The sequence below is a fragment of the Cygnus atratus genome, chromosome 3, assembly GCF_013377495.2.
Source record: "Cygnus atratus isolate AKBS03 ecotype Queensland, Australia chromosome 3, CAtr_DNAZoo_HiC_assembly, whole genome shotgun sequence".
NCBI classification, from domain to species: Eukaryota; Metazoa; Chordata; class Aves; order Anseriformes; family Anatidae; genus Cygnus; species Cygnus atratus.
Window position 1 is genome coordinate 52592423 of NC_066364.1, and position 27480 is coordinate 52619902.

General features: G+C 36.8%; 1 protein-coding gene across 1 annotated transcript in view; it reads right to left on the reverse strand.

Annotated features, from left to right (window-relative positions):
* Nucleotides 1–2123: 2123 nt before the first annotated feature.
* The window catches only part of GOPC (golgi associated PDZ and coiled-coil motif containing), a 28761-nt gene continuing 3404 nt past the window's right edge, over nucleotides 2124–27480 (reverse strand). Inside the window, exons 2-8 of the mRNA XM_035538634.2 lie at nucleotides 17360–17524; nucleotides 11315–11490; nucleotides 9369–9534; nucleotides 7867–7962; nucleotides 6891–7055; nucleotides 6058–6238; nucleotides 2124–5567 (exon numbers count right to left, since the gene is read on the reverse strand). Coding sequence (XP_035394527.1) covers nucleotides 5449–5567; nucleotides 6058–6238; nucleotides 6891–7055; nucleotides 7867–7962; nucleotides 9369–9534; nucleotides 11315–11490; nucleotides 17360–17524 — 1068 coding nt within the window. The 3' untranslated portion in view covers nucleotides 2124–5448. The remainder of the gene's footprint in view (nucleotides 5568–6057; nucleotides 6239–6890; nucleotides 7056–7866; nucleotides 7963–9368; nucleotides 9535–11314; nucleotides 11491–17359; nucleotides 17525–27480) is intronic.

Below are 27480 nucleotides of genomic sequence, written 5' to 3' on the forward strand. Positions count from 1 at the left end.
ATACTTGATTGGAAATTTGAGATTTAATCAAGAGGAGTTTTGTTAACAATGTGAAGACTTAACTGAAAAATTACCAGGTGTCTCCCGAGCCTCCCTGATTTCTGGCATTTTCTTATGGGTAATCACATGTCTGTGAATGTCTGTAGTTTAGCTTTGCTTGTTTTTACACCCTCCTGCTCAAGTCTGAGCCATGGAAAACCAGTCAGCAGAGAGCTGATGGCTACACAACTGGTGAAGGGAAATGCTAGGGAGATGGATCAGGCTGTAGTTCACAGCTTGCTGCCTGCAAAGATTAAGAGCAATGCTTTTACATTTCAGAAAGGAAACAAAGAAATACGAAGTGCCAAAAACTGTTTGAGGGAAACATGATCACAATCTTCAGTGGAAAGTTAAAAGCAAAAACCTGCTGCAGAGAGTTCGAGCTTCTTGGGCACAGCTGTGCAAAAACATGCCTCAGCAGAAGGCTGACAAATAGACACCAGATAGTTTCAACAGCCGATTGAGTTAGATGCTTGTAACAAAAGTAGTGTGTGAAAAATTTACCCAGGTGACTTAAGCTTTCTATTAAGAAGGGAAAACTCTTGAAAAATATTGCTTAGCCTTACTTATCCATTTGGCCTCAAAGCCCTGTTTATAACCAGTGCAGCGTAAGTGGGGGCATCAGGAGCAGACATTAAATTACTTCACCAGCAGTACACAAGCAAATAAGGCAAGGCTACTCTTCAGCATATGAAGGAAAAACTGCCTTGATCAGAACAAAGAAAAAAAAAGTTGAGCATTTTTCCTTCAAAGACAGTAAAAAGTTTGCCCCTTAGTGCCTGGATTCCACTCGAACCACGACACATCCAGTTTCAAAAGAACTGGAAAACACATCATACTGGAAAAGACACAGCCTGAACAAAAGGCACGTTTGAAATAATTTAGGTAATTTTATTTTCAAGTCATTGGGCTGAGGTTCTAGCCAGCAAAAAGTCAATTTATACTCATATCTTGAGTCATGATGCGTTCCTCTTCTGTCACGTATGGATCTCTGAAAAAGAGAATAACGCAGAGGACCTGTTCACTGCAGTCCCAGGCAGCAGCCAGGTCATTCAGCTGGGCACTCAGTCACCAAAACATTTCTGAACAGTCTTCCTTCACCCCAGCTGGCATAAAAATATCTTTACTTCTCTTTCCATCTGTTTCCATCTTCATTCATAGTGACCTCTAATCCTCTTCTTGCTTTATTACACCTCAGCAACATTAAGTTTTCTCTCCTTTCCCTGTTCCTTACATCTACTTGCCACCCATACCTAAACCCTTTAAAAATTAGAGGTTAAAAAACAAAGTATTACAGTTCTAGTTCTCACCAATTGTGCATTACCCATCGTTTCATCCAAGATGACTCAGACTTGTCTACTGAGATGGTTCCTACCCCTATGGTCTCTCTATTTACACATTCTCAATACATCTGTAAGTACTGCCATAATTACACTCTCACCGCAACTACCATACCATTATCTGTTATTTGAGCTCTCTGTTTGGTCTCCAGCTCTGGATGAACTTGCTTCTTTAAGGCAGGAAGACCACTAAGTATAGGTGAGAGATTATTAAAAAAAAAAATAAAAATCTTAACACAAACCAGACTTCTTAATCTGAGCAAAAAGATTTTAATATCAGGACTAAGAACAAATGTTTTGTAACTTCAGTAAAAAAAGAAACAAACAACCCACACACAGAATATGCCTATTACTCCTAATGCAGAGCAAACTAAAATGAAAAAAAAAAAAAGGCAGTTTCCACAATTTTACCCAAATGACTTAATCCTTTGACAGGTTTCGGACTTTGTAGCTTTTAGCCACAGGCTACAGAATATTTATGGTATTATTACACAGCCAGAGTAACACTGCAAATTTTGCATTTTTTTCTTTTACTGAAAAGCATTCAGCAGGAAATGCTTCTCAAGTAAAAGGTTCTTGAGACACGTCCTGTAACTCTCACTCTTAAAATGTAATTTATTATTAACCATTGCTGGCCAAGACCAGATTAGTGTCAACTTCACATTATGCAGTTTTTTTTTCCTCATTTGTCAACTTTTTGCCTGCGTGTGGATTACGTGCGTAACAGAAAGATCACACACAGGGTTAGGTATCTATGTTTTATATATAAAAACAGAAGAAAATGAAATATTCCGAATTCGGTACAGAAGTCACTGAAACGCAGAATAATATTTACAGGCTAATAAAAATATATTCAGCTTAGCCGGATATAATACATTTGTTGCGAAACGTTATACCTCCTAAAGGAATGAGAGTAATCTTGTATGGATGTCTGGACACATACAATACTTGTATTTCATTTAATATAACTGTTGATTAACATATATTGAGATGGATACAAACCACCTTCATTGTCACAAATACACTTTTACAAAGAAATACTACATATGATCTTTGATCAGAATTAAATTTATTGCCATTAAGCACTTTCCTTAACTTGCATGCTCTTAATTAACATTGGTCCCAGATGCCGACAAGCACTGTCTACCTTTAGCTTAAAATACAATTGTCTCAATGAAGTGTTTTTTTTTTTTTTAATAGGCAAGGAATTATCTACTAAAAAATTGCACCGGTCTCTTTAGAATATTATTTTATTTTTGAAGTAAAAATATATATACACACACACACCAGTAAACTGTTTTACACTTTAAAAAATAAAAATGAAGTCTGAATACTGACTTGCCTCGGAAATTCTTCCGAGTCTAATTCATTCAACCTCTGGGAATCAGCAGTCTTCCAGTTTCTGACAAAGGGGGAAATACACATTTGTCCATTGAATCTGGAAATCTCAACTTGCAAAACTTTTCTCAGTTTAAATATTAATCTCAAAGCATCTCAGCATGACTACAGTAAATCAGTATGTTAAATCTGCTGGTAGGAAGTGTGGAGTACAGCCATGCTGTAGTGTCTGAGCAAAGTCTTCCCATTCAGGGCTTTCTAAACAAAGATTATAAAAACTGCAGGGAAGGAAGTACTGTGATAATTTACTGCTACCTGATTTGTCTACTCCTAGTCATTTTCCTCAGCAATTGTTCCTTCTGTTGATCTCATATACGGGTCAAAAATAGACAAGGTAACAGAGAAAGGATCCAGCAACTTCCAGACGATAAAGAAAAGCGCATAGCATCATAAGAAACAGGTGGACAAGGAATGTCAAGAAAGTAACTCCAGAAACATTCTCCCACTTCAGGCTGAAACAGATCAAAAGACTAAGTAGAAAATGAGGCATGCCAGGAAGTGAGAACAAATAAATAAAAAATGTAATCTTTCCCTCAGATACATGGAAACTGTACAGGCAAATTATTTTTTAAGTTATCAGACTAGCTGGACCAGCCTCGTTTCCTACAACCGCATCAAAATTTCATACAGCTATGATCTTCAAAGACAAGATCACTACCTGGCTTTGAAGTATCCTCTCTACCACAGAGGACACAGAACGTCCCAGGCCACAGACCGTTTCAGAGTTCACTCTACTTACTGTGGGATGCACTTACTTAGTGCACCTACTAACTGTGGGAAAAACAGAAACCTGGATTCAGAGTTATGGCAGTGGATTTATCTGCTAATATGTAGCCAACGTGTCCTAAAATTTCTGAAGCTTCAAAGAAAGAAACATGTCTGGGGACCTGTTTCTTCTTTACAGGGATTTATTTTTCAATACTAGTTTCTGTGTGCTGAAAACTGTACAACTTTGACTATTCTTAAAGCCTTTAACAATATGCCATATGATAAGGACTGTTACAAAAAATGAACCAAATAATGTAATTCCACTGAGTGAATGGAACTCATGCATAGACGCACACAAAACGATCCTGTAAATAGCAAAGTTAGGGGATTTATAAATAGCAAAATCTTCGAATAAAGTATATACATTTTTATGTTTTTTCTATAAACATATATATAGTGCTCCTAGGAGAAACAAGTAACTGTGTTCTACATCACAATTTTGAATGTAAAATTAATTGATATTACTCTAAAGGCCTTTGAGTTTTTTTCCTATATATGTCTACCCTACACACTAACACTTGCAAAGATGCCTTCTCACATAAGCTCCACTCTCAAAGTGCAAACTCTTTTCACATTACAGTTCAACAGCCTGAAGAGCAGTTAACAGGAAAGCTGCCTTTGCAGGCTGAAACAATAAGTGTTATCGCAATGCAAAAGTTTGCATATGGAGAGTGTTGCACTTAAAGATCTCCAAGTTCAGCTCTTGTATATCTACAGATATACAGGAGTATAAGAAACTGGTCAAGAAGCCATGCTCGACATTCCCATCTGCAACCATGCCACAAACCTTTAGATGTACACCAATTAAAAGCTATTTTGAGATACACTGCTCTTACAAAAGGAATAATGTTTTGTTTCAACAATAAGACAATTACAGGTTAATACAACTGCCAAAATTAACAGATAGGGCCAGACACTGTATGATCGTACTTCCTATAAAGCACTGTGCACTTTACTTTCACTTCTTTAAAGATTTTAATGTGAAATGAGTATGTCCAGTACTTATTAAAAACACTGAGCATTTCCTAAATTCAAGCTAATAATGACCAACTCAGACAACTCCACATGGGCAGAAACCACATCCATTCAAGAACGTATGCTAAATTGATGATGCTTGGGAAAAAAATGCCAAAGGGCACACAACTGTGAGTGCTTTTTAAGCAAATTTTGCTTGTAAAACCCTGTAATACTCTGTCTAAATACTTTTAGAGCAAGTTTCATTTGGCAGTGAATTAATTAAAACAATAATACCAAAAATCTCACCCATAAAATTATCATGGGCTGAAGGATCACGATTAACAAGTACTCCACTGTCCAATTATGGTTTTGATGGTCTTTGCTCAAGTAAAATCTGTTTTTTTGCTATTCTCAGAAAACGATTTTGTTTGTTTGTTTTTGAAGTTACAGCTCAAAAATCCAAAGTGGAAAACTCAGGTATGCAACAGTACAATTCCCACCCCCCCACCTTCTCGAGTCAAAGCTTGTTTCACAACAGACTGAACGTTGTTCTCCCTTTAAAACAGTTTCAAATGAAGATGGCCACATCTTATTCTCCTTCCTCGGGGACATCAATGAGATTAAAAGTTGAAGGTATTGAGGTTATCATTTTTAGAAATCCCATGCTTTGGTACTTATTATTAAAAGGAAATTCATTTAACATGCCGTGTGTTAAGTAACTATTGTGTGTCACGCAAAAGACAGTTTTCCACATTTAGAATTGCTCACAATGAAGCCCTGAGGTAACTGCCTTTTATCCAGGCAACAGTAATACAGGTCCCTTTGACTTTTAATCTTCCTTTTACAACCTACACTTGTATATGCAACTTGGAACAGTCACTACTGATTATCAATTGTTCCCAAAGATGGGATCTGTCCAGTTGTGTGTTTTTTTTTTCTTTTTTTTTTAGGATAAAGACTCAGCAGAACGGCTTAATTTGGGTGCAGCGTCTTCTAACGGAGCTTCAACTGAATTCCTCAGGTCTCCATTTTCATGTCCATCAATACCTGGTTTCTTATCAAACACTGCAAGTTAAAAAAAATACATTTAAGGAAGAGCAGCAGTCTTAGGAATCACAGATTAGTAGGTTTTATTTCAGAAACTGGAAGGTTTACTGAAATAATTACTAAAAATACAAGCTAATAAGCTTTTGTTAAAACACAGTATGACAGGAAAACAGGAACTGTTTCTACATGCCTCTGATCTAAAAAAACATACTCGAAGTCACCAACAAAATAATGGCTTAAGGGGAATTAACTACTCCTAAAGCAGAGTTGTGAAAAGATACAAATAATTGGGAAAAGATGATCAGAAAAAAAAAAAAACAGCAGAAGTTCTATCTAAGTAAAACAGACCAATGAGTAAAGGACCAACCAATAGAGCTGAAAACCTACTAGCAGGTCAACTGAATTAGAAGAAGTTTAATTTTACAATATAAAAACAGTGTTTTCCAGAAATTGGTTTGTATAGTGAGACTTCAGAGTTAAATTGCGTAACGCTTTTTAGAAAGTTTACCTTGTGAGGGTTTGACATCCACAATTGCCTCTTTCCTATTAGAACTTGAATTCGCACCTTCTTCCAATTCCTCAAGATATAAACGATAGCGGTGTCCACTCTCATCCTCATATTCTACATTTTCATCATCCGAATCAACTTCTGGAGCAACGTACACTACTTCAAATTCAATCTCTCCTCTCTAGAACGTAATCAAAATTACAAATTTACTTTAATACACCACTACGTAACGGGTTTACAAAAATGAGCTGGATTACTTAAACAAGTAGATTTTACTGAACAGTTGTGCTGAATATTTTGGGCACGTACCTGAATTAAGCTTTAATGATTTAAGAAGTGCAGCTCTACAGCTAAGATTTACCAAAGTTACCTGAATTTTTCATTATGTACCAGTGCATTTAAACAGTAAATTCTTTAAACAGGAACTAAGAGCAAGCTTTCTGACAAATTTAAACCTACAAGTTGTCTGAAAATGGGAAACAGTGCAGCAAGATGATTCTAGACCACACAGCGCATCAGAAACATTGTTTAGCTGCAGCTGTCCACTCATAAAAGAGTAAAACAGGCATCACTATTTCCCGACAACAAGATTTCCATTAGCCTTACTGAAGGATCATCGGTCACTAGAGGTTTAACTCAATCAGTACTGACCCAGCCTTTTTCTCCTAGATTGCAAGACACAAGAGGATTCAGCGTAAGGTGACAGAGCTTCAGGAATCACTGTAGGTTTGCATAATACTTTGCTTGACTGAAAACATTAAATCCAAGGTAAATCAGTAGGCAGAACAAAGGAAGCACATAAATGTGCCTGTGGATAACAGGTCCCAACTGACCTGTTGGGAAAGGATAGTTACAGCTTCTTTATGTTTGGCATCTCTTAGATTAACTCCATTCACTGCCAGAATGGCATCACCAACATGCAGTCCTCCACATCGATCAGCAGGTTGTCCAGGATGGATTTCAGAGATCAGTATTGGAACACCATGCTCCTTCCCACCCTATGGGAAAAGTGGATTTTAATTACCTGAAATGTACGTAAGCATAAAATCAGCATTCCAACAGTCGCTCTTACAGTGCTTATTTCATCTTTTATTATAGAACATTAAAAAGCATGCTCTGGACAAAAAGAATGCTTAAGAAGATGGTATGAGATGCTTCTCTTAATTCTTCTCCCCCAGAAAGAATGGCCTAATTTCAAATATATACTCAGAGTAAAAGGAGACTGTTCTGAATAATAATAAAAGTATTTTAGATCACAGACAAGCTCAAGACAACATCAAAACCTCATTAAAAACCAGACCCCATATTGACTTGCAAGAAAAAAAAAATCAGTATTTAGAATAAAAGAGTATTAGTCTGAATTTTCAAACTCTGGTGTAAAAAGTTAACACAGCTTTTGTTAGGTGTGAAATGCCAGTAACAAAACAAGAAAAAAACACACAAAACCATCCTATAATTACAACAGCTAAGCTTTGTAAGTTAGTTAGTTCTCAGACTGTTTCTGCTCTTCTACAGACTTATGATACTAGAAATTCATTACTGGCTAATCTGCTATAGGGCCCAAACCTTAAACATGAGTTGAAACCGTACGTTTTACATAAACTAGCAATTGACAACCTCAAAATCTATCAAAATGAGTTGTATTCTTTAAGTCACATAATTATACCTACGAATTTACATAACGCAGCCCTATTCTTTTTCTTTTGTTACATTCTAACAATACACTTACTGTTCCAAATATTTTACAAAGTACAAATACAAATTTAAATTGCTTCTTGTGTGCCATAGAAAATAAATGCAAGCATTTACTGTGATTGAAATTCCTAGTCCTTCATGGTCTTCTTTAACTAGCAAAACTTTTCGGATTGGACCAACACCTTGACTCTTCTTTAAGGCATCTGGATCCTAGTTTGATAAAAAATACATACATAGTGTAAATATAGATGTGATGCATTCTTTTTGTTCGTTTGTTTTTTAATTGTAGAAAGACAGTGTATCGGCAGCAGAGTTTTAGATTAGCTCCATGCAGGCAGGACAAACTTCAGTGCCCCTTTACAGACAATGAAGTCAGAAAAGGTTTCTCACTATGCATTCTTGACAAGAACAATTATTTCAATTATTTCAGTGCTGAGTGATGCACAACACAGAGTTTAACTTCAAAAGAAGGAAATCTGCCAAATTAAAAATATAAATGGACTACATAAAGGAATGCTGATCACTGCTGAAAAGTTATATGACAAACAGTAATTTAAAGCTAATCAAAGGGTAGATGTAATACAGTCCCAAAGGAAAGGTTCCTCACTCAACTTTATTTTTGTTAGATTAAAAACACACCGTTCCACAAGCTATTCAACTCTAAACTAAAAAAGAGGCTAAGTAAATCATGGTATTTGTTCTTCTTTTGTTAAGCTGCTGTTGCTATTATTCATACCCTTAAAATCATACACATGCATATTTGTCCACCAATATTTTATATGCTATTAAGAACATAAGTAGTAAGATCCATCTGACCAACTAAGGTATTTAGAACAGACCAAAGTAATGCCCTTTCCTCAAAGTGTTCCATTTTATGCACTGAAAACTGGGGATAACAGCTCATGTGCCAGGCTAGGTAAGGCAAGGTCTATGCCATAGTCACACACGCTTTTAAAAATTTTATTTTAAAAAGTATCTTTTGGAGGGGAAAAAAACAAAACCAAAATTTTATAGAGTGTCAATTTATCTGGCCTTAAAAGAAATAAAAGATGAATTTCAGTTCAATCTAATCCTAAAATTATTATTCTTCACAGTTTCCCCAAGTAATTTAGCCCCTTATTTTCAAATTTACCTAACAAAAATTACACAGTTAAATTCAAATCTATACACACACAGCATAATTTTCAAAAGGGCTGCATATTCCTACATAAGTCAACAGAATTTTACTATCTTTCACGGTCATTTATGGAAACATGCTATTCAGGATGGAACTATCCTTTAACATATCCAGCTCTGAGCTTCCCAGAACAAGAAAGACATGAGTCTATTAGAGCAGGTCTAAAGGAGGGCCACAAAAATGTTCAGAGGGCTGAAACACCTCTCCTGTGAGGAGAGTTGGGGTTGTTTAGCCTAGAGAAGAGAAGGCAGAAGTCTTGGACGAGATGAACTTTGAAGGTTCCTTTCAACTCAAACCATTTTCTGATGGTAAAAGAAATACATATGTTAAAGGGACAGTTAAAATAATTCAGTATTTGAAGTGAAAACAAACAAAAATGAAGAAACTGCTATCTTTTTTCCACAGACAGCAGAAATCACAGACTCGCCTTTCAACTTACATGTCCTGGTGGTGCTTGCATTGGTCGTTTCAGATCATTCCGACCTCGACAAGCTCTAATAACAGTTTTGTGACGGTGAAGGTGTATTTCTGCTTCGAGCTGATTCCAGAGTTTGTCATGAGCAGGTCCCTTCATATCGCGGCCCAGTAACTGAATCTGCTGAACTCTACATAACAACAAAGAGAATAAACAACATGCTATATTACACCTGAAAATCAGTGCATTGTACAACTCATCCTTCACGTGGCTACAGCACGCAGCCATTCAGCAACTAGTGCAAGTGCAGTAGCTGCATGGAATTGTGACAGTGCTGAGTATGTTAAACACATGTGTACATACAAGTTCTCCCTAAAATTTAAAGCACTTAAGAAGATTTGTTTCACCCACAGCATCCAGAAAACTTAATTAAAAAATAAAAAGTGCGTGGCTCTACTTTGGAAAGTGAGGGATTTTTGGTTCCTTCCTTTTGTTGAATTAACTGCAAACGTGAGACTTTTCCTACTAACTCTTAATTTTGGATCTGCCTCTGGGGATGCAAAGAAAGAGAACAAACAGGGTTGCAAAAGTGACCATTTCTGTGTCAGACAAAATGAACACAAAGCTGCAAATAACAGAAGTAATTGGCTGGGCTCACTCCATGACCAAAGGGACCAAGCCTTGTTCTCAGAAGCCTTACAAGGCTATCTTGTTTTTCATTAAATCATAATAGAGGCACATTTTGATGAAGTGGAATAAATAATGTACTTTTTATAAGAGGAAACTTAAATCTAGCTCTAATGGCAGCAAGGGTCTCAGACCCACAAGAAAGGATCCAAACGACCAGTCCAGATCCAGCATAAAGTATTTATCTTACGATAAGCACTATTAAAAAGTAATTTATTGCTTAATTGCTACACAAACATAGCTAGCAAGTTAGTGAGCAATTGGATGAATAATGCAAGAATGTGGTTAAGACAGCTGCAGAACAGGGCCAAAGTGATTGGTTACGTTCAGTCAGACCAAAACTGCCTTATCACGGACAATGAACAATCTGCCTGGATAAGCTGAGGATGCCTCGGGTACCTCCATGCCCTAAGCGTGGGCTCCACGGAGCCTTGCAGACCCTGGTGGGCTGGAGAGCTCAGAAATCTGAGCGTAATTATAACATTATGCTGCTAACACTGACGATGATTAAATACTGTTAAGTTTATTATAGTTATCTACAGCTCATTATCACAGTTATGTCATAGAAATATTGCAGTCATACACTGACAAATTTAAACAAGCATAACTGACATTACTGTACCTGCACTGCATGCTTGAGCTGTCAGAGCTGTATGTTACTGTGTAAGTTAAAGACCACTACATGTATACTTTAGATAATCACAGATTCTCTTCTTGCCAAAGCATACCTCTATGCATTTATCTCCCTGCTAATGATTTAAAAAGCTAACGAGACAAAGGTTTATAAAATAAACCAGGACTAACTCATTCTTAAAAATGTCGTAATGAAGACTTTGAAACGAGATTATTTAGTGGGAAGGGAGAGCCTAAATCCTTTAAAACTTCTGAAGACTAACAAGATTTTTGACTGACTTCATTGTGGTCACTATTATATTAATCCCTAAGAAAACAGAATTGGTAATACTTATCAACATGGACAATCCAAAGCCTAGGAAAAGAGAAGTTAACAAATGCTAATAGAAGATGCTGGTTGCAGCGAAGAAGATAGTGAACAAGAAAAAGCCCAATTTCTATTCAATAATAGGTGGTCACGAAACCTACAGCATTTATGTCTAACCCTTCCAAAACTGTGATTTCTATATACGTTCATTGATATTGCCACAGTGTTAAGAAATGTTAGGCATAAATCAAGACTCACTGAAGCTTTATGCTTTGCAGTATTAAAAAAAAACTTGTAACAACAACAAAACCCTATGCTAGGGACATGGATTGATTTTACATACCTTCCAGCTAGTTCCTTATCTAAGTACTTGGCTGCCAATCTTGCTCCATAAACCTCAGCCTGAAGCACAGCTATGTGTCGACGAAGAGCTTCATTCTCCTTCCTCAGCAATTTCACCTCAGCTTCCAGCTGAGCTTCTTTCACTTTTTCTTTCTTGCTAGCTTCAAGTTCTCTCTCCTTAAAATAAATAAGAAATTGAAAAGCTTTTATCAAAGTTGACAATGAAAAGAGTACTTACTGCTTCTGTAAACCAACGTGAAATAATTCTGACTATAGGACATGCAGGAAAAGAAGTGAAAGAAGCAACTCTGTCACTGCAGCTACTGGTTTGCTTACTCCCCTCTGGGGAGAGTTGGCCTTGAGCTCAACTTTGTGCTCCCATCATGATTTTTATCCTGCTTACAACTCCTGTACAAAATGCATATACTAGCTTCAAGTCCAAGGACTGAAATTAGTAACACTGCTTCTCCCTCTCACAAATAGGTAGCAAAGTGTTACATAGTCTGAATAGCATCCTTGCTTTTTCCTGTGTTCAAATGGGGTATTTGTACAATGAGAAAGAACAGATTATTTTTAAAATAATAAAAAAATATACAACCACTATACATTTCAAGCTGGTAATATTCTATAACTATTTCAATATGATCAAATGATCTGTAAGTCCTTAAAATGACAATTATTTTTCATGCAAACAACCAAGAAACGCCCAGCCAGGGGTATTTCCAAATTAGACTCTCAAGACCACAAAAAAAAATAAAAATAAATAAAGCCAGAGATTTTACACATGCCGATGCATGCCCTATGAAATTAGAAGAGAGATTAATGCAAAATAACATCCTTAATAATAATAATAATGAACCAAACACAAAACACATTAAGAAATCTATCCTTCCTCATTGCTTTTTTTTTGACATGAAAAAGGAATTATTGAAATATAAATTACTTCCATAGCGCTCCATCACAAATGTACAGATAACACATAACCATTATCTTTTCTAAAATCCAGAGCACTGGAGCTAAAAGGAGTTAGTATGGTCGACTCAGATTACTATTCTACAAAATCTACTACACAAAGAGCTCATTTGATTACTTGTATCTTTTATATCTTGCTTTATATCCTTTTTAGAAAGTGGGGGGAAAAAAAAAACAACAAATCAAACTAGGAAAACTATACAGACATAGAATCTGTTACTATTCCCTTTTAAATTACGGTTGCCATCTGAATAAGCAATAAATACTAAGTCCACCGTAACAAGTTTTTGAAGATATTCAGGGTACCTAAAAAGTGTTCGTTGTACTTGTATTAATTACACCATTAAAATCACAAGGTGCAACTAAAGAAGCAACAGGACAAACAACATTTTACAGAACTGGCAAGACAAATCTGTTATGAAACAGTGAATATCCTTATTCACTATTCCAAATGAGAGTAACAAAACCATGGGTATGGCTGGAATTACCACGTTTGAGATTAAGGTAGGTTGTCACACATAAACCAAAGAAAGGTATTTTCACAGCAGATATCTGGCAAAGAGCTACAAATGCCTGCAAAGACAACTGTCAATTTCATAGACTCTATTTCTGTCTCACCTGTTAAATACCTGTATCAGGTTGGATGAATGAAGCACATTACACATACGTACATACTGGCCAGGAAATGCCTAGCACACTGCTCAGGAGGGGTGAAACAAAGATTGCTTGAAATTGTTACCTCTCCACTTCCTGCAATTCTTTTATCAACCCAGTTCCACATTAGGCTTGACTCGATATGTACATTAGAAAACCTGCCACGCAAAGCCACACCAGGTCTGTCTTTTGGGTTTGGGGTTGTCTTGTGAGATGACTCCTGTTATTTTTCAACAAATCTCTTTATGAACTGCAGAACACACTCATAAGCCAAGAATTCTGGCTCATCTACATTTGAAGAATAGGAGTTTCTAAAATTATACCAAGTCTCTCTGCTGTAGTAAGTCTTGGGCTATTTTAACTTACGTTTACTGCCACTAGCCAGAGGGCAATTACAAGAATTCAAGAGTGCAGACACTGCGTTGCCTCTGACACATACTTAAGCTGTAAGAAGTGTCACAGTTCAGACTTAATACTAGTTTTATAGTAGCTGGAAAGTCTGTCTACAGCTACGGTGTTCCTATAGAATTTATGTTAGTTATATACACATTGCCAGGATTGCATCCAGGTGCTCAGAATTGAACAGGCCCATTACTTGTGGAAGTACTCTCTTTTAGGACTTCTTCTATTTGACAAGTATAAAAAATTAAAAGACTAGAATTTGAGACAGACGTATGAACGCGCATTATCCACATTATTACATTTTCATTAGATGTCATTAATTAGGCAGCCTAAAAACACTCATCACAGCTCTGAATTTGATTCACCATCTAAATCAAATTTAAACAAAAAAAAAGTTACTTTCCTAGTTGGAATCACTTTTAGTAGTGCATTTTAAACATTATATCTAAAATATAAGGAACAATGTAGTCCCCAAGAACCTTCCTATTCTCTCCATTACTGTGACTATTGTTCTGTGACCTAGGAGGAAAATTACACCTAGAAGCCACTCCCTCTGGACTGTCTCCAACTGATCACCACACGAAGAGGTTTGGAATACAGATGTCTGAAGATGTACTGAAAGGACATCTCTTCTTCTGAGCAACTGCTACGAGATGTGGTAAAAGTCTCCAAATAGGATTAAAATAATGAGAAATTTAAAGAATCAGATTTCATGCTTTCTAGTGCTCATAGTTTTGCATAGGTCCTGCAAAATAGAAAGAACTCTATTTTCCACTGGTAATAAAAAAGCAACTGCCATGCTGAAGATCAAGGCTTACCGCTAACCACAGCTAACCTGTGGCTTTTCAAAGGACAAACACTGAGCAATGTTAGTTAGGTATACAATGTAATAAAAGTAGAGAAGCTGTTCAAAAATTGTCAAGTCTACCACTGGGAAAGACTGAAAGATAGAAGTTAACTTTGCATCACTTTTTCTTCGTATCTATGTATTACTGAGTTTATATGCCTTAGGCTGTTAAACTGGTCAGAAAATTAGATTAAATTATGCCCATAAAAAGAACTGAGAAAAGTGAAAACAAGGAAAAATAGACAGGATTTAAAATATATATATATAAAACATTTCACAGTATATATTGCTTGATGTTTACTATAATTATACTTCAGAAATTGTGTAATGCCATAAAATTGTTTGGAGATGTTGCCAAAACAATCTTTCAGAATATCAAATTCAAGGTATCGTCCTAAATTTGCTCTAACAATAATAAATACATACGGACATAGGAAAGCGGGTACTTAAGCTAGAAAAGAAAAACAAAAGAAAACACAAAGAAAGTTCTTTGCACAGCATCTTGCCAACTGACAGGAAGAAAGAACAAGACAGATCTGTTTTGCCAGTTTCTGAGGCCAACAATATAAAATTTTACATAAAGCAAAACCACTTAAGCATAACAACAACAAAAAAAGGGCAATCAGCATACTTACCATTTCATCCACAGAAAGGACAGACTTAAGACAGAAGAAAAGAGTTCCATAATTAGAGAAACAGGTAACAGGAACTTTAAGAAAATGCAGTAACATAAATGACTTATTCCAAAAGAAATTCACTAGCAGACTATGCATTTTATTAGAAGACACAAAAAACACACACATTGCTGTAACTGTACTTAGAAAAAATTTTGATATTTTTCAGTAAAATCATTTTTAAAAAAATCCTTGCTTCATTGTAGTATTGAAAACAATGCTTTCTCCTAAAATACCACGGATCTCTACCAGGAACAGCAAGATAACATGATTAGTATTGTAATATTTGACTGAGAGGAAAAAATTATCTTCAAATAGAATAAGGCAGATTTACTTCTTGGCTGTACTCAACTAATGGGTAAATAATTTACAGAGCACTTCTCTGAAAGTATCACTGAAAATACTTTCTATAATACAGTGCATGACACAGGCAAGGGAATTTTTCCTTTCAGAAAGGATGACTAAATACATATTGCAAGAGTGACATACAGGATGGGGAGAGACAGCAATAAAGGTATATGAACTGCTGAAGATGAAAAAAAATCCTAAAAACTTAGGAAACTTCATTCTCTTACAAAGAAAGAGTTATTGTGCCTGGACTAAGCCTACCTACCACACCTAAAAAGGGATTCAAACTAAACCACATGATGCAATCAATTATCTAGCAATCTGGAACATTTGAAAATGTCTTTGTTCATCGTCATGTACAATCTTACAGCTTGTAGAATATACATTTATGTTAAGAATTTACACACAAAAGAAGAGTGGTTCTTAACAAGGAAAGCAGGTAGTTAACTTCTCCAGAACTTTACTTCCCCATCGCCTATTCTGTTGACACAGTCCCTCTTTGGCCTAGAGGCTTCTGACTGCCAGAAGGTCGGCGTGACAGTTTTTATTTACCTAAAACTCAGACTTCCCATTTTATTGTCATTTAAGCAAGTTCAATTTTGCTTGTTCAAGCTGCCAGAGCTTTATAGCTTTCTGTATCTACAACAGTTTAAAGGTGAATTTCTCTCCATTGAAACTATAAAAATGCTAAAGGCGAAGTAAAACAAACTTAAAAGATTAGACTTGATGTTTATAAAAAAGGAGTAACTATATGGAATTAAAGAGAATAATAGCCTATGATGTTAATAAATTCAACTTCAACATGGATAAAATCTGAGGCAATACAAGAAAAATTTACTTATTGTTGTCTGAAACTGATGTCACTTTTATGGAAATTTAACGTATCTTTAGAAACTGCTTGTAACAAAGTAAGGGGATACAAACGTTTGAAGTGTGATTACATCACTCTGAAAATCAAGTCTCATTAATGGAATTTAGGGACCAAAATTATTCGGAATTTGGGCTGGCTAAAAATTTTGCTTCATGTAAACCTGAAGGCCAACACTTACAATATGTGGGCTGTATTTAACTAATTCTTATTTTCAGGTCCAATTAATAACAGTTCATACTTACGTTATATTTCAATACAGAATAAATGATGATCAGACAATCCAGAAAACATTACTCTTTATACTGAGCATGAAAGAAAGTATGTAGACCTAAGAACATAACTATAATTCAGATAGATTTTAGATCTGAAACTGAAAGAATTTGGGTTAGCCCTGTTACTTAGTGATGCACCTAGGTGGATTTTAAACCTGACAATCTTTTACTGTGTTTTATTATACATTAATTAAGAGGGCAAATATAGCAGAGGAGACTAATCTAACGTTCCACAGCTGTTGGGACTAGATATTTGGAACCAACCTACAAAGCAATTTTAAAAACAGCTAGACTTTGAATTATGACAAGAGTTGTAAACCACAATCTACGCAGCATTACTTCACTTTTTAATTTAAGAAGTCTCAGTATTAGAGCTTGAATCTGTGCTGCAGCTAGTAGGCATACTATACTCTGGATATCAATCAGTGTCAACTAATTGCATAATTGGTTACGGTTATCTTCTGGTGCATTTTTAAAAGGTCTAAGTTTCTCAGAAACACATTTCACAAGATTATCACTGGTCTACTGAGTCCTTTTGTGATAAGTCTGCTGAACGTAGCAATGGTGGAGAGCAAAACAATCCCATTCTTACTCTTATCAGAATATACCTACAACAAGAACAGAAGACGTATCCCTTTTTAGGCTTTTTTACGACACGTGAAGATTTGGTTGTAGTTTTACACTGGAAGCTATCTGTCTTTGCAAATTCTGCCTACATAAAAGCATTATAACCTAACAAAAAATATATATTTTTTTACTTTAACAACCCCCTTAGAAAAGGTTTATGTAAAACAACTTAAGTTCTTATTCATTATTCTGATGTTATTTAGATTTTTAATGGTTCCTAGCAACCAATCGTAAGTTCTACTTAAAAAAAAGAAAAACCAACTCTCTCCAACATTTTTAACATGAAAATTTGTAATCAGCTTATTCATAACTTTCAAGAAAGAACTTCAGCCAGGAGAAGGAAGAGGATACAATCCTCCATTCAAGCCGCCATACTCACCAGTTTTGCTTTAATAGCCCCAGAATCAACACTCTGACCAGTTTTGGCGTGTAGCTGAAGCTGAACAGCATGGAGTTGCAGAAGCTGATCATGGACTTCCTTTTCCAATACTGCTTTCTCTGCCTGTGTTTCCGTCAGTTCAGACTTCAGATCCACTAATTGTGCCTGGAAGATATAATCCATCATAGTAATTAGAACAATGATTAAATGCGCTCATCGGAACTGTGATACATAAATACATAGTTTGCTGGCACGTTTTACAGCTAAATGCTGTAACACAGATAGGCGTTCATGCTGTCACGAGTTCCTCTCTAGCCCTATTTAAGCACTATATCACCTGCAGGCTTTTCTCCTCCTCAGCTGCCACCACGTTCATTCATCCACAGACCAAGCACCAAACCACCATACTCCTGACAATACCAGTGGCTGAGTTTTTCCGATACAGGCAATGGCATCTCATCCTGATGTCCACTCTGACACAAGGCAATGGCATTAAAACCACAACGGGATTCACAACCACAGCAATGTAAACACAACTTACATTTTCATATGACTAAATCTTACTGGAAAAAAATGATCAAAGTAAAATGGCAATTATTAATGCAGTGCAGAAATCAATCAACCCAATTTACAATTGGTCTATTACCAACAACTGAGCTGAAATAGTCAATTAGGTAGGCAAACCAGGAACCATGAATTAACATGCCCCTAAAAACGTTTGTAGAAAATCACAAATAGCTATTAACTAAAAAAAAAAAAAAAAAAGTTCTGAAACATTTTAAATACAGTTTACATGTAGTATTTGTATCTGGAATAAAAGAACGAGTTTACATTTTTACCAGGCTACTTGCCTGGTAAAGTACTTACAGCTACTTGCCTTAACCTCGGAGGTTGGACTCGATGATCTTGAGGTCTCTTCCAACCTAGAAATCTGTGTCTGTGTCTGTGTGTCTAAGTTCAAATAGCATTTTAAAAGTGAAATAATATCTGAAATACTTTAAGGCCACTTTACTTTAGAGAAGTGGGTTACTTACAAAACCTTATCATTCTCCCCAGTAAACAGCCATGCCTCAAGTCTCTCTGCTGTGGATTATTTGCCCCCAGGCAAAGGCAGCACACACCTGAACTCAAGTAGCAAAAGGATGTCACCAGTATAAGAGGTGATAATACAGCAGATAACTAAGACCTTAATAAGGAAGGCACAGTTTGACTCAGTCATAATTTCATATAATGTACAGCAATATTACTTTTAATTATTATATAGTGCATGATGATATTACTGTATCTTTTAAGATGCTCCTTTCGTATGGGTACTAATACATAGCTAACGTAACTTTTGTTACATTTCACCCTCCCACACAAACAAACTCAGGTGTTCTAATTCAGAATGTCTGGATAAGCAGAAAATAGTGGAGCAGATAAATCACAGTCCAATTTTGTCCAGCCTCACCTGGCTTATAAGGGACAAAGCAGAGATCTAGAAAAGCAGCATGTTTGCATCTCTGTGCAAATTACAAAAAGAGCAAGAATGATGGCTACCGGTTTTACAACATGGATGATCCTCCAAAGAGATCACAAAGAGACTGTTAAACTCACAATAAAAAACAAACAAACAAACAAACCACGGAGTACTCTGTATGTGACCTAGAATTTAAAATCCTATCTTGTTGTTTTAATAAAAAGCAAAAGGAGAAATGGTACAAGTTCACATCACTGAAATTATCTATTTACACATTATAGAAGGTCATAAACCTATTCCAGGAACAGATGCAGGTACGAATCACACCCAAAAGGAAATATAATAAGCTGGTTTCAAATCCTATGATCTACTTCTATGAAGGATCATGAATCTTCACATTATTTCACAGAAATCCTGCCTTTCTCAGCTTGGCCAGTTCACCTAACTCTCGAGATCAACTTAATATAATCAGAGAAATCTGTTTCTAATACTCGAAGATATTTCCTGTATGACACATAATGAGGGGCCTTCACAGGACTCCTACCAGCACTGGTTTTAAATTCCCTGTTCCCTCAATTACGTTATAAAAGAATCACGTGGAAAGCCCACCGGAAAATCAGCAGTTCCCTTCTGGAAGGCACCCAGGAAAACTGGAGACGGGGCAGAGGCAGGAGACAAAACGAGGAGCACAAACAAGACCCATCGACTGATATATTCACTTGCTCCGAGAGTACCGCTCGCTGCAGGGGGCCGGGGCTCCACACAGCCAGGTGCTGCCAGCCCCCGTAACGATCGGGTTTCAATCTCCGTCAGCAAAACCAGGATAAGTTAATGCTGCAGATGCAACTGTACCAATCCTTGCATCAGCAACTTCCTGGATGTTCTCTCCAACAAGGCTGTCAGAGGAGAGACACCACACATCTCTCCATACACCTACCTACAAGCGTACTGTGCATCAAGCAGGTCACCCAAGGCTGCCCTCGAAGCTGCCGAAAGCCAGCTGGGGGCAGCGGTAACAGGCGACCGCCCATGGGTACCCCTCAGCTTCACGGCTGGGAGAGCTGAGGAGAAGCCACCAAGCAACAGACAGAGAACAGAAACTTCTGTTGGGGAACCGTCGAGGGCAGAGCTTGCGGGGAGGGCAGGATGTTCGACTTCATTTCGTCCTTGAACGCTAACTTGGTGATTCAGCCAGGAGAAGAAATAGGGGAAGGGGCTCTAAGCAAACGGCAATTCCTTCAAACCTTCAAATATTTACTTTATGTGGCATGTGAAGCCAGTGGTATAAATTAAAACCTGTTTTTAGTTTACATTCCCAAAATAACATTAGGAGCTGTAGCCACATTAAATTTTTTTAAAATCCCCAATCCATAATTAAGGACTACTGCTAAAGTACACACATGGTAAATCCTAAAAAACACCACCCTGCTGCTCATTTTCTATCTGCATTATTATCAGAGTAACTGTTTTTATTGTTAAATATTTCTAGATTGACACAACATGACTCTTATTCTGAAGTTAATGTTACACAATTTCAAACCAAAGGATTTTCACAAAGTAAGCACTATAAAAATGCTCTAAACATGAATATCTAATCAAATACAGAAAACATTATTTCCACTAAAAAATACACAGCAAGGATGATCCATCATCAGTCTTGCAAGTGACTGTACAAAGCACGTGCCCCTTACAGTAACAAATGTGGTGACACTGTAATGCTCAACAAATTCACTCAAAGACACAAAAATTATTACGTGGCAATAATTTTTAGAACTTCTAAAACGTTTCATTACACTATTATTGCAAGAAGCGCCTAAGACAGAAGCAGGAATCATACACAATTTAATTCAAAAGCTCACAAACTTAAAAGTCTATGATTTGATCTTCCAAAAATTATGTGCCTTCAAAAGCTACATTTGTAATATTAGGAATGAAATGCTATGCATCATTCCCACCTTGACTGGAAGAGACACTTGAGTCATCTGCTACTAACCCCGTAGAGCAAATACACAGTCTATCAAGGCCACAGACAAACAAAGATGTTAGTTTTATAACACCAATACCACACACCACGCAAAGGTAGAAGACGCCCTTCTGAGTCCCAGTGACACTGAAGGAGAGTGCAAATAGAGGAGGAATTAATTTACAGCCAAAAGTTTCTAAAATTGCACTAACTACTCATATTCATGGCAGAAAATACAATATCCTCCTCCACCAAGGCACAAAATCCTCTTTATTTAATATGGTATACTAAAGTGCAGATTAGCAACTGTTACACGGTATTTATCGACAGCAAGGCAACATTTTAGTTTTTCTCCACTAACTCACTTGTGAGTCCAAACCCTAAGCAACGTACAGTAGGACTGGGCTGTGGCTCTTGGAAGTATGGTTTAATCACAGCAACTACTCGTTTAATTTAATCACAGCATTACTCGTCATTGCTTTCTATTTACCGTTCCTACTGCAACCCTCCTACTCACTCACACAGCCAGTTATACCAGAATTACTCCTCGGTTTCTAACCTTTTCCTCCTCACTGCTGTGAATAAAACAAGCAAACCTTGAAGACTGAGGTGGGGAGAAGAATGGTAAATCCAAAAGCATTTTTGTTTGTTCTGTTCCTACCCAAAGTACCAGAAAGCACATGCTATTTCAGAAAGAGCAATTGCTTCAGATTACTATCTTGTTGGTCTATAATCAATCTCCTTTTAAACTCTAAGAAAACAAAACCCTGCAATTCAAGTGAATTGCAGATCTTGGTCAAATCAACCAAACATTAAAACAGAGTATTCGTCTTCCAAACAATCAAAACACTTCCAAACACAGATGATAACAGAAGAATAGTTTGAAAATGCTAACTTGCTAACTCAATACTTAATTCTGGGGCGTATTCTGCCATTTACCATGTGTTTCGTACTTCAGAGATCCTACACCTATGAGAATCACAACCAAATTTAACTTGAAATAACTGAAGAACTTTTAAATTACTATTTTTTCCCCCCCATAGGGGAGAAAAGAAAATAAATCATGGCGTTAAGCAACAAATTCACTTATTCCACAGAGCATTCAAAGATACTATTACAAGTTAAAAAAAGAACCTCTCAACAAAACAGTGCAGACACAATGACCTTCTATTTTTAATCAACAGTTCATATTCCTTGTTTAAGCAGTTATGAGTTATCAAAAAATTGCATTCGATATAAATGGTCTTATGCTAAATATGTATATTAAGCTGTCCATATAATAATTTCAGTTTACATGCTAGGATGGACTGCATTTACTATCATGGAGGCTTAACTTGTGGTTTTCATTTGGAGGCAGAGAACTTACGAGTCTTAGAAACAAAACAACCGTCACAGAGCTCTTCTGATTACTTTATATCATATCCTGTAATTTTTTCATATGTTGGTCAGACCCAAAAAAGAATTCATTCATCTACTTGTACATTTTTCACAGAAAAGTGTTAGAATAATAACCAAAATTTATTTATTTCTGTAAGATCTCAGAGCCATCCTCAGAGAGCCTATACTAAGCATTACACATACCAAAAACGTGAGCCTTGCCCCAGACAACTTACAAAGTAAATATGAGAAGGAAACGATGAATAAATTCGACATGAAAGAGAAGTACAGAGACATTTGTGTATAGAACTGCACAACAGGAAGCAGACAGATGGCACGCTAAAACCACAAGTTTTTTGTAATCATCGGTGCTTGAATGAAGAACGAGAAGATGACAATATCAGGGGCTCCTAGATTCAAAGCATCACAGGGAGCGTACACAGAATTACAAAATTTTACGTAAATGTTAGGGCAGGCGGCAAGCAGAGAGCTGGCGTTGTCAGAAAAACCAGCAGCAATGTTCTTAGCTTCGGGAAAAGCTCTTTCATTTTCTGAGCTATCATCCCAATAACTTCTGCAGAACGAACAAGAGTTGTGTTTGAGTTAATAGATACAGAGAAATATCTAAGACTTACCCATTGCCAACACATGAGAACTCAAAGCAGAGCCTGGATGAATTGGAAAGCCATCTTAGAGGCCTGAATATGATCAGGGCAAGGCAGTGGCATTATTTACCACAATCAATAAAAATGAGAGAAAGGCCTGAATTCTCTCTATATAAGAAGTGCTTTTGGAGGCCTGTAATAATGCACTTTTCAGTGCCTCAATTTCTAGCTCATATTAAGAATCTTTTAAGTATTTCAAAAGTGACTAGGCACAACAGCCACATTAGGAAAAAAACGATTTTTGGCAAAGGAAAGCTAGTTACATAGAAGAACTTCCATTGTGTAACTAACCTCCAAGCGACCAAAAGTCATAAGCCAAGCACTCATTAAATGCTTTTAAGGTAACAAATATTCTTTCAACAATTTTTTCATTTTCTTTTAATTTCTAGCCTTTGGGGTGTACCTACTCTATTCTCATAGCAAGCTTCTTTTAAATTCATAAATGCCTGATAACTTTCTTTTTTAAAGGAAGATTTTTTTCCCATCATAGTAGCACTAAATTCCAGCAGTCGGGACTTTGAGAAATGTCAAAACCAAGCAGACTAGCAAGAAAGAAACACAAAGACTGGTAACATCTCTTTTCTGTCTTTGTTTCCTATACAAGGCAGCCTTGTGCAGCCATTTTATCCATATGGCTAATTCTCCCTATTCCACCCTCCTTCTCTGCTGATTTGAGCTGAATCTATTTTTGAGGTTCAGAACAAATTCATCAGAGGGGTACAGGTGTGTTATGATCAAAGTTCCTACTGCACGTAAATCTTACCCGAAACAGCAAGGAAGAGCGACTGATCAGTGCCCTCTCTCAGGGAAAAGCAGGACCTTAGCTCATTTCTTTAACCCACCCACAGACGAGAACTCACAGCCAGGTGGCAAAGCAGCATCCGTGCACTTCTGAGCTGGTAAACTGTGCTGCTGCCTCTGTTCTAGACAACAAACCAAAAACATACATAGACAAAGGATGGTGCAGTGAGGAAACACGGATCATGGAAGAGAACCAGGGGTACCTGAATCAGAAGGTCTTAGTGACTTAGGAGTGTGCTTGCTGTTTGCATTTGGGGAAAAAAAAAAAAAAAAGAAAAAAAACACCTAACAAAACACCAGCTTTCTGGAAAAGTCAGCAGAAAGTGAGATTTCACTAGTTTCACTGATTCTGTTACTAATCAAACACCTACGGGTGCACCTTTTACAATAGCTAAGATTACAAGAGAGGTCCCCGTTGATGAATCTTGCTGTGGGATCAAAACCAAATCAATAGAAATAGATCAAAACCAAATCAATAGAAATATAAGTATGAGATGCTTTTATTTTTTCCAGCAGCATGTCCTCATGTAATTTATGCTAGACTCCAGAACGTTTACCAACATATGTGTTTATGTATTTAAACATTCACTCCTGACCAGGAGTATTAACCTTCTGATTTAAAAGCTGAAGGATCTAGGACAATGAAGCAAACACTGCAACTACTCTTCATCTTCTGCCTTAAGATAAGCACAAAAAAGGAATAGAAATATCAAGATGTAATGCTTTTTTTTTTTTTTTAAACAGACAGAAGTGTTGCTTTAAGGCAAAAGTAAGTTAAAAAAACTTGATGTTTTACAAACAATGAAACCATTATTGCTAAGTGTTCCCGTAACATTACACAACTGCAGGATAGAAATCAAATTTCCAAGACATGACAGCTGTAGCTCCTACAGCCGGAGGCCTAAACATACTCACAGACACCAGATACACAAGTGCTCGTGGTTCAGCAGCAGAAGAGCCTGTGGCAGACGTTCACGAAACACGCAGCCGACACGCTAATCAGTTTTCCTGGGGACCCCTGACTTTGGCAGCAGCCCCTAGATGTGGCGTGTTTGAAGCTCTTTGAGTATTGTGTTTCTCTAATTGCTGGAAGAAACCATTTTCTCCTTTATTCCACCAGTGTCACTTCAACGCTGAAATCCGCTTAGCCTACAGCTCCCTGAAAGACAAGCCTGCTCTGCCCCGGCCTCAGGCCTGGCTGTTTGGTTCTTCCTTCCTACTAGGCACCACTCGCCGCAACGTTTCACGCAACCCTATCACGTTTATAGGACTTGTTTGAAACAGAAACCATGAAACAGATCAGAGCCTTACTGCTCTCACTGTGCTCCTTGCAAAGCCGAAGTGATGACACTGTACAAAATGAGTTTCTGAATAAAAGAGACACTTCGGAATGATAACCCTCGTTGACTTCAAAACCCCAACTGCAACGAAACCAACTTACCACTTGTCAGTGAAAATGAGTAGCCTGCTTCAAATTACTTTAATAGCCTGTATTTACAGATTCTGTAATGAAATTAAGTCTTCATTGCATTATTTTTGTGACCCCCCCCCCAAAAAGGACACGTGACTTAAATTTAAAGCTTTAACTAAAAAATGTACAAAAAGTTCTTTATCATATGGCTAATAAGAATACTAACACCAAAATTTTTAACTATGAACTCCCTAAATAAAGACTACAGCCAAAAGCAAATGGAAAAAAAGAAATCAGTTCTCCCTTGAGTGTACACTTACAGCTAGTGTTGGCAAAAACGCAGTGAAAAACTGAATGCAGAAATTAGTTATAGATCATTTTATCCGTCCTTAATAGATCCCATACAGAAAGCAAACTGTAAGAGACACCTACAAACACATTGCTCCACTTCCCAGATCCCACTGTGGTCCTGACGAGTCATTCAGAACAGCGGTCAGCAAATCAGAAGGATGCAAAACAACGTGGATATTAATTATCTTCTTTGCTGAAAACCCTTCCAGATTTGTAATTACTTGCACACTTTTCCTCCCAACAATTAAACAATTGATAACTCCATAACACATGTAAAACATCTTAAAATTTGTTTTCCATTTTTATGTAGATTGATACATCAGCTAAGGTTTATATGCTAATCACTGATCTTTTTCATTTCTATCATTAAAATAGCTGGTACTGCAGCACCATACTATTACTTCCTACTATTATTTTGGTTTTCCTTGCCTTTAGGTACTGTTTCTTGCCACTGTTTTCCTTTGTATTTGACTGAATCATTCTGATTGTACCTACTTGCAGGAGCACAGACCAGTGCTTTTATGTAATCACTGCCAGTACACTTTGCTGCCAGCATCAAATTCCTGACTGCCTCACAAAGCCTTTTTTCAGGCTGTCCATGCCTCTAATTGCTTATGAAGAATACATAAATCTGTTTTTAGAAGTCATATTGGTAGCTTTATGATTGCCATAATTTTGGAAGTCAGGCTAGCTATGCAGCATAATTCAGTAAATAAAACTAAGAATTCTGAACTAAATCGCTAGTTCCCTATTGCTCACTCTTTGGCAACTCCAAATAAATGAGAACAGAAGAAAATACAGTTGCACTTTACTACACGCTGACTGAAAATAAAGTAAGGTAGTTAAGCTTCTAGAATGCCAGGGCTCCTGATACAGGAAAATACAAAGTGCAGGTCATCCCTTTAGAAAGGTGTAATTATTATGAGAAAAAACAAACGAACAAAAAAAAAAACCCATACATATGTATCAAAACTATGACAATTTATAATATAAACCTGCTGAAAAATTTATGTAAATACTGCATTTCCACTAGCTGAACATCTGAAAATCAGTCAAATTCTAAAATACAAAATGAGCTGGATCAAGTCTCATTCACAACAGACCACATTCCATTTAGAAACAACAGATTTAAATTCCAAAAGAGAAAAAATTTCAAAGGTAAACGTGTTATAAATAAAATAACAATTCAGTAAAATACTGGACATTTTTAGAACATTTGAAAAAAATAAAATTTCCTTTTCTAAAGTATTGTAAGTGTGTTCCCAGTTTTATAGGCACATCTGTCACGGGGCCAAGAAACATCTTGGCATTTCACACAGAGGCATTTCTTGTTACAAGACAAAACGGGGATAAGGATTAAAGGACCTCAAAAGAAGGTATGTGCTCCTACCGTGTTTAAAAAGTACTCCTAATCAACCAAGCAGGTACAGTTCTGCAGCGTGCTCCCTAAGACGGACTTGCACACTGTGTGAAAAACCACCACACACATAATATATGAGTAAAATAGAAATAAATATAGGTGACTTGGCATTTTATAGGTATCTTTGTATTACCTACATGCACTACATATGCTTTAGCTGATATAGCAACAAGTTACAGAAGAATTCAGCTCAAAGGAAGAAGTTCCCTAAACCCGATTCCAAGTTCATCAAGGACATAAAACTAAACATGCAAATAACCTAAAACATATTCTTAACTGTTTTCCCAAACCCCAGCACGTACAAGGGCTCACCCAAGTGCCAAGACACAGGGTGTGCTCTAGCAGACATTCCATTCTAGCTCGTTCATTTAACATTACAGAATCAGATTGGCAGCCAAAGTACCAACGTCAAGCTCCGTTTGCACTGGCCTCTTAACCTACTACTTTTTACATCTACAGAACTTTTATTTTCTGAAAGGACCGTTTAAACAGCGTCAGTCAGCACCGTATTTCTTTCAGCTCAAACAACGGTCAAACACGAGAAACAATTCCCATGAACTTCCCCTCAATTAAAAATCTCCTGAAACCTCACACTGCCTGCCAGCCTGCATCTGCTGATGATAACTCTGGGAGACAGAGCACAACAAAAATCTCTTTCAAAATGGCTGTCACCT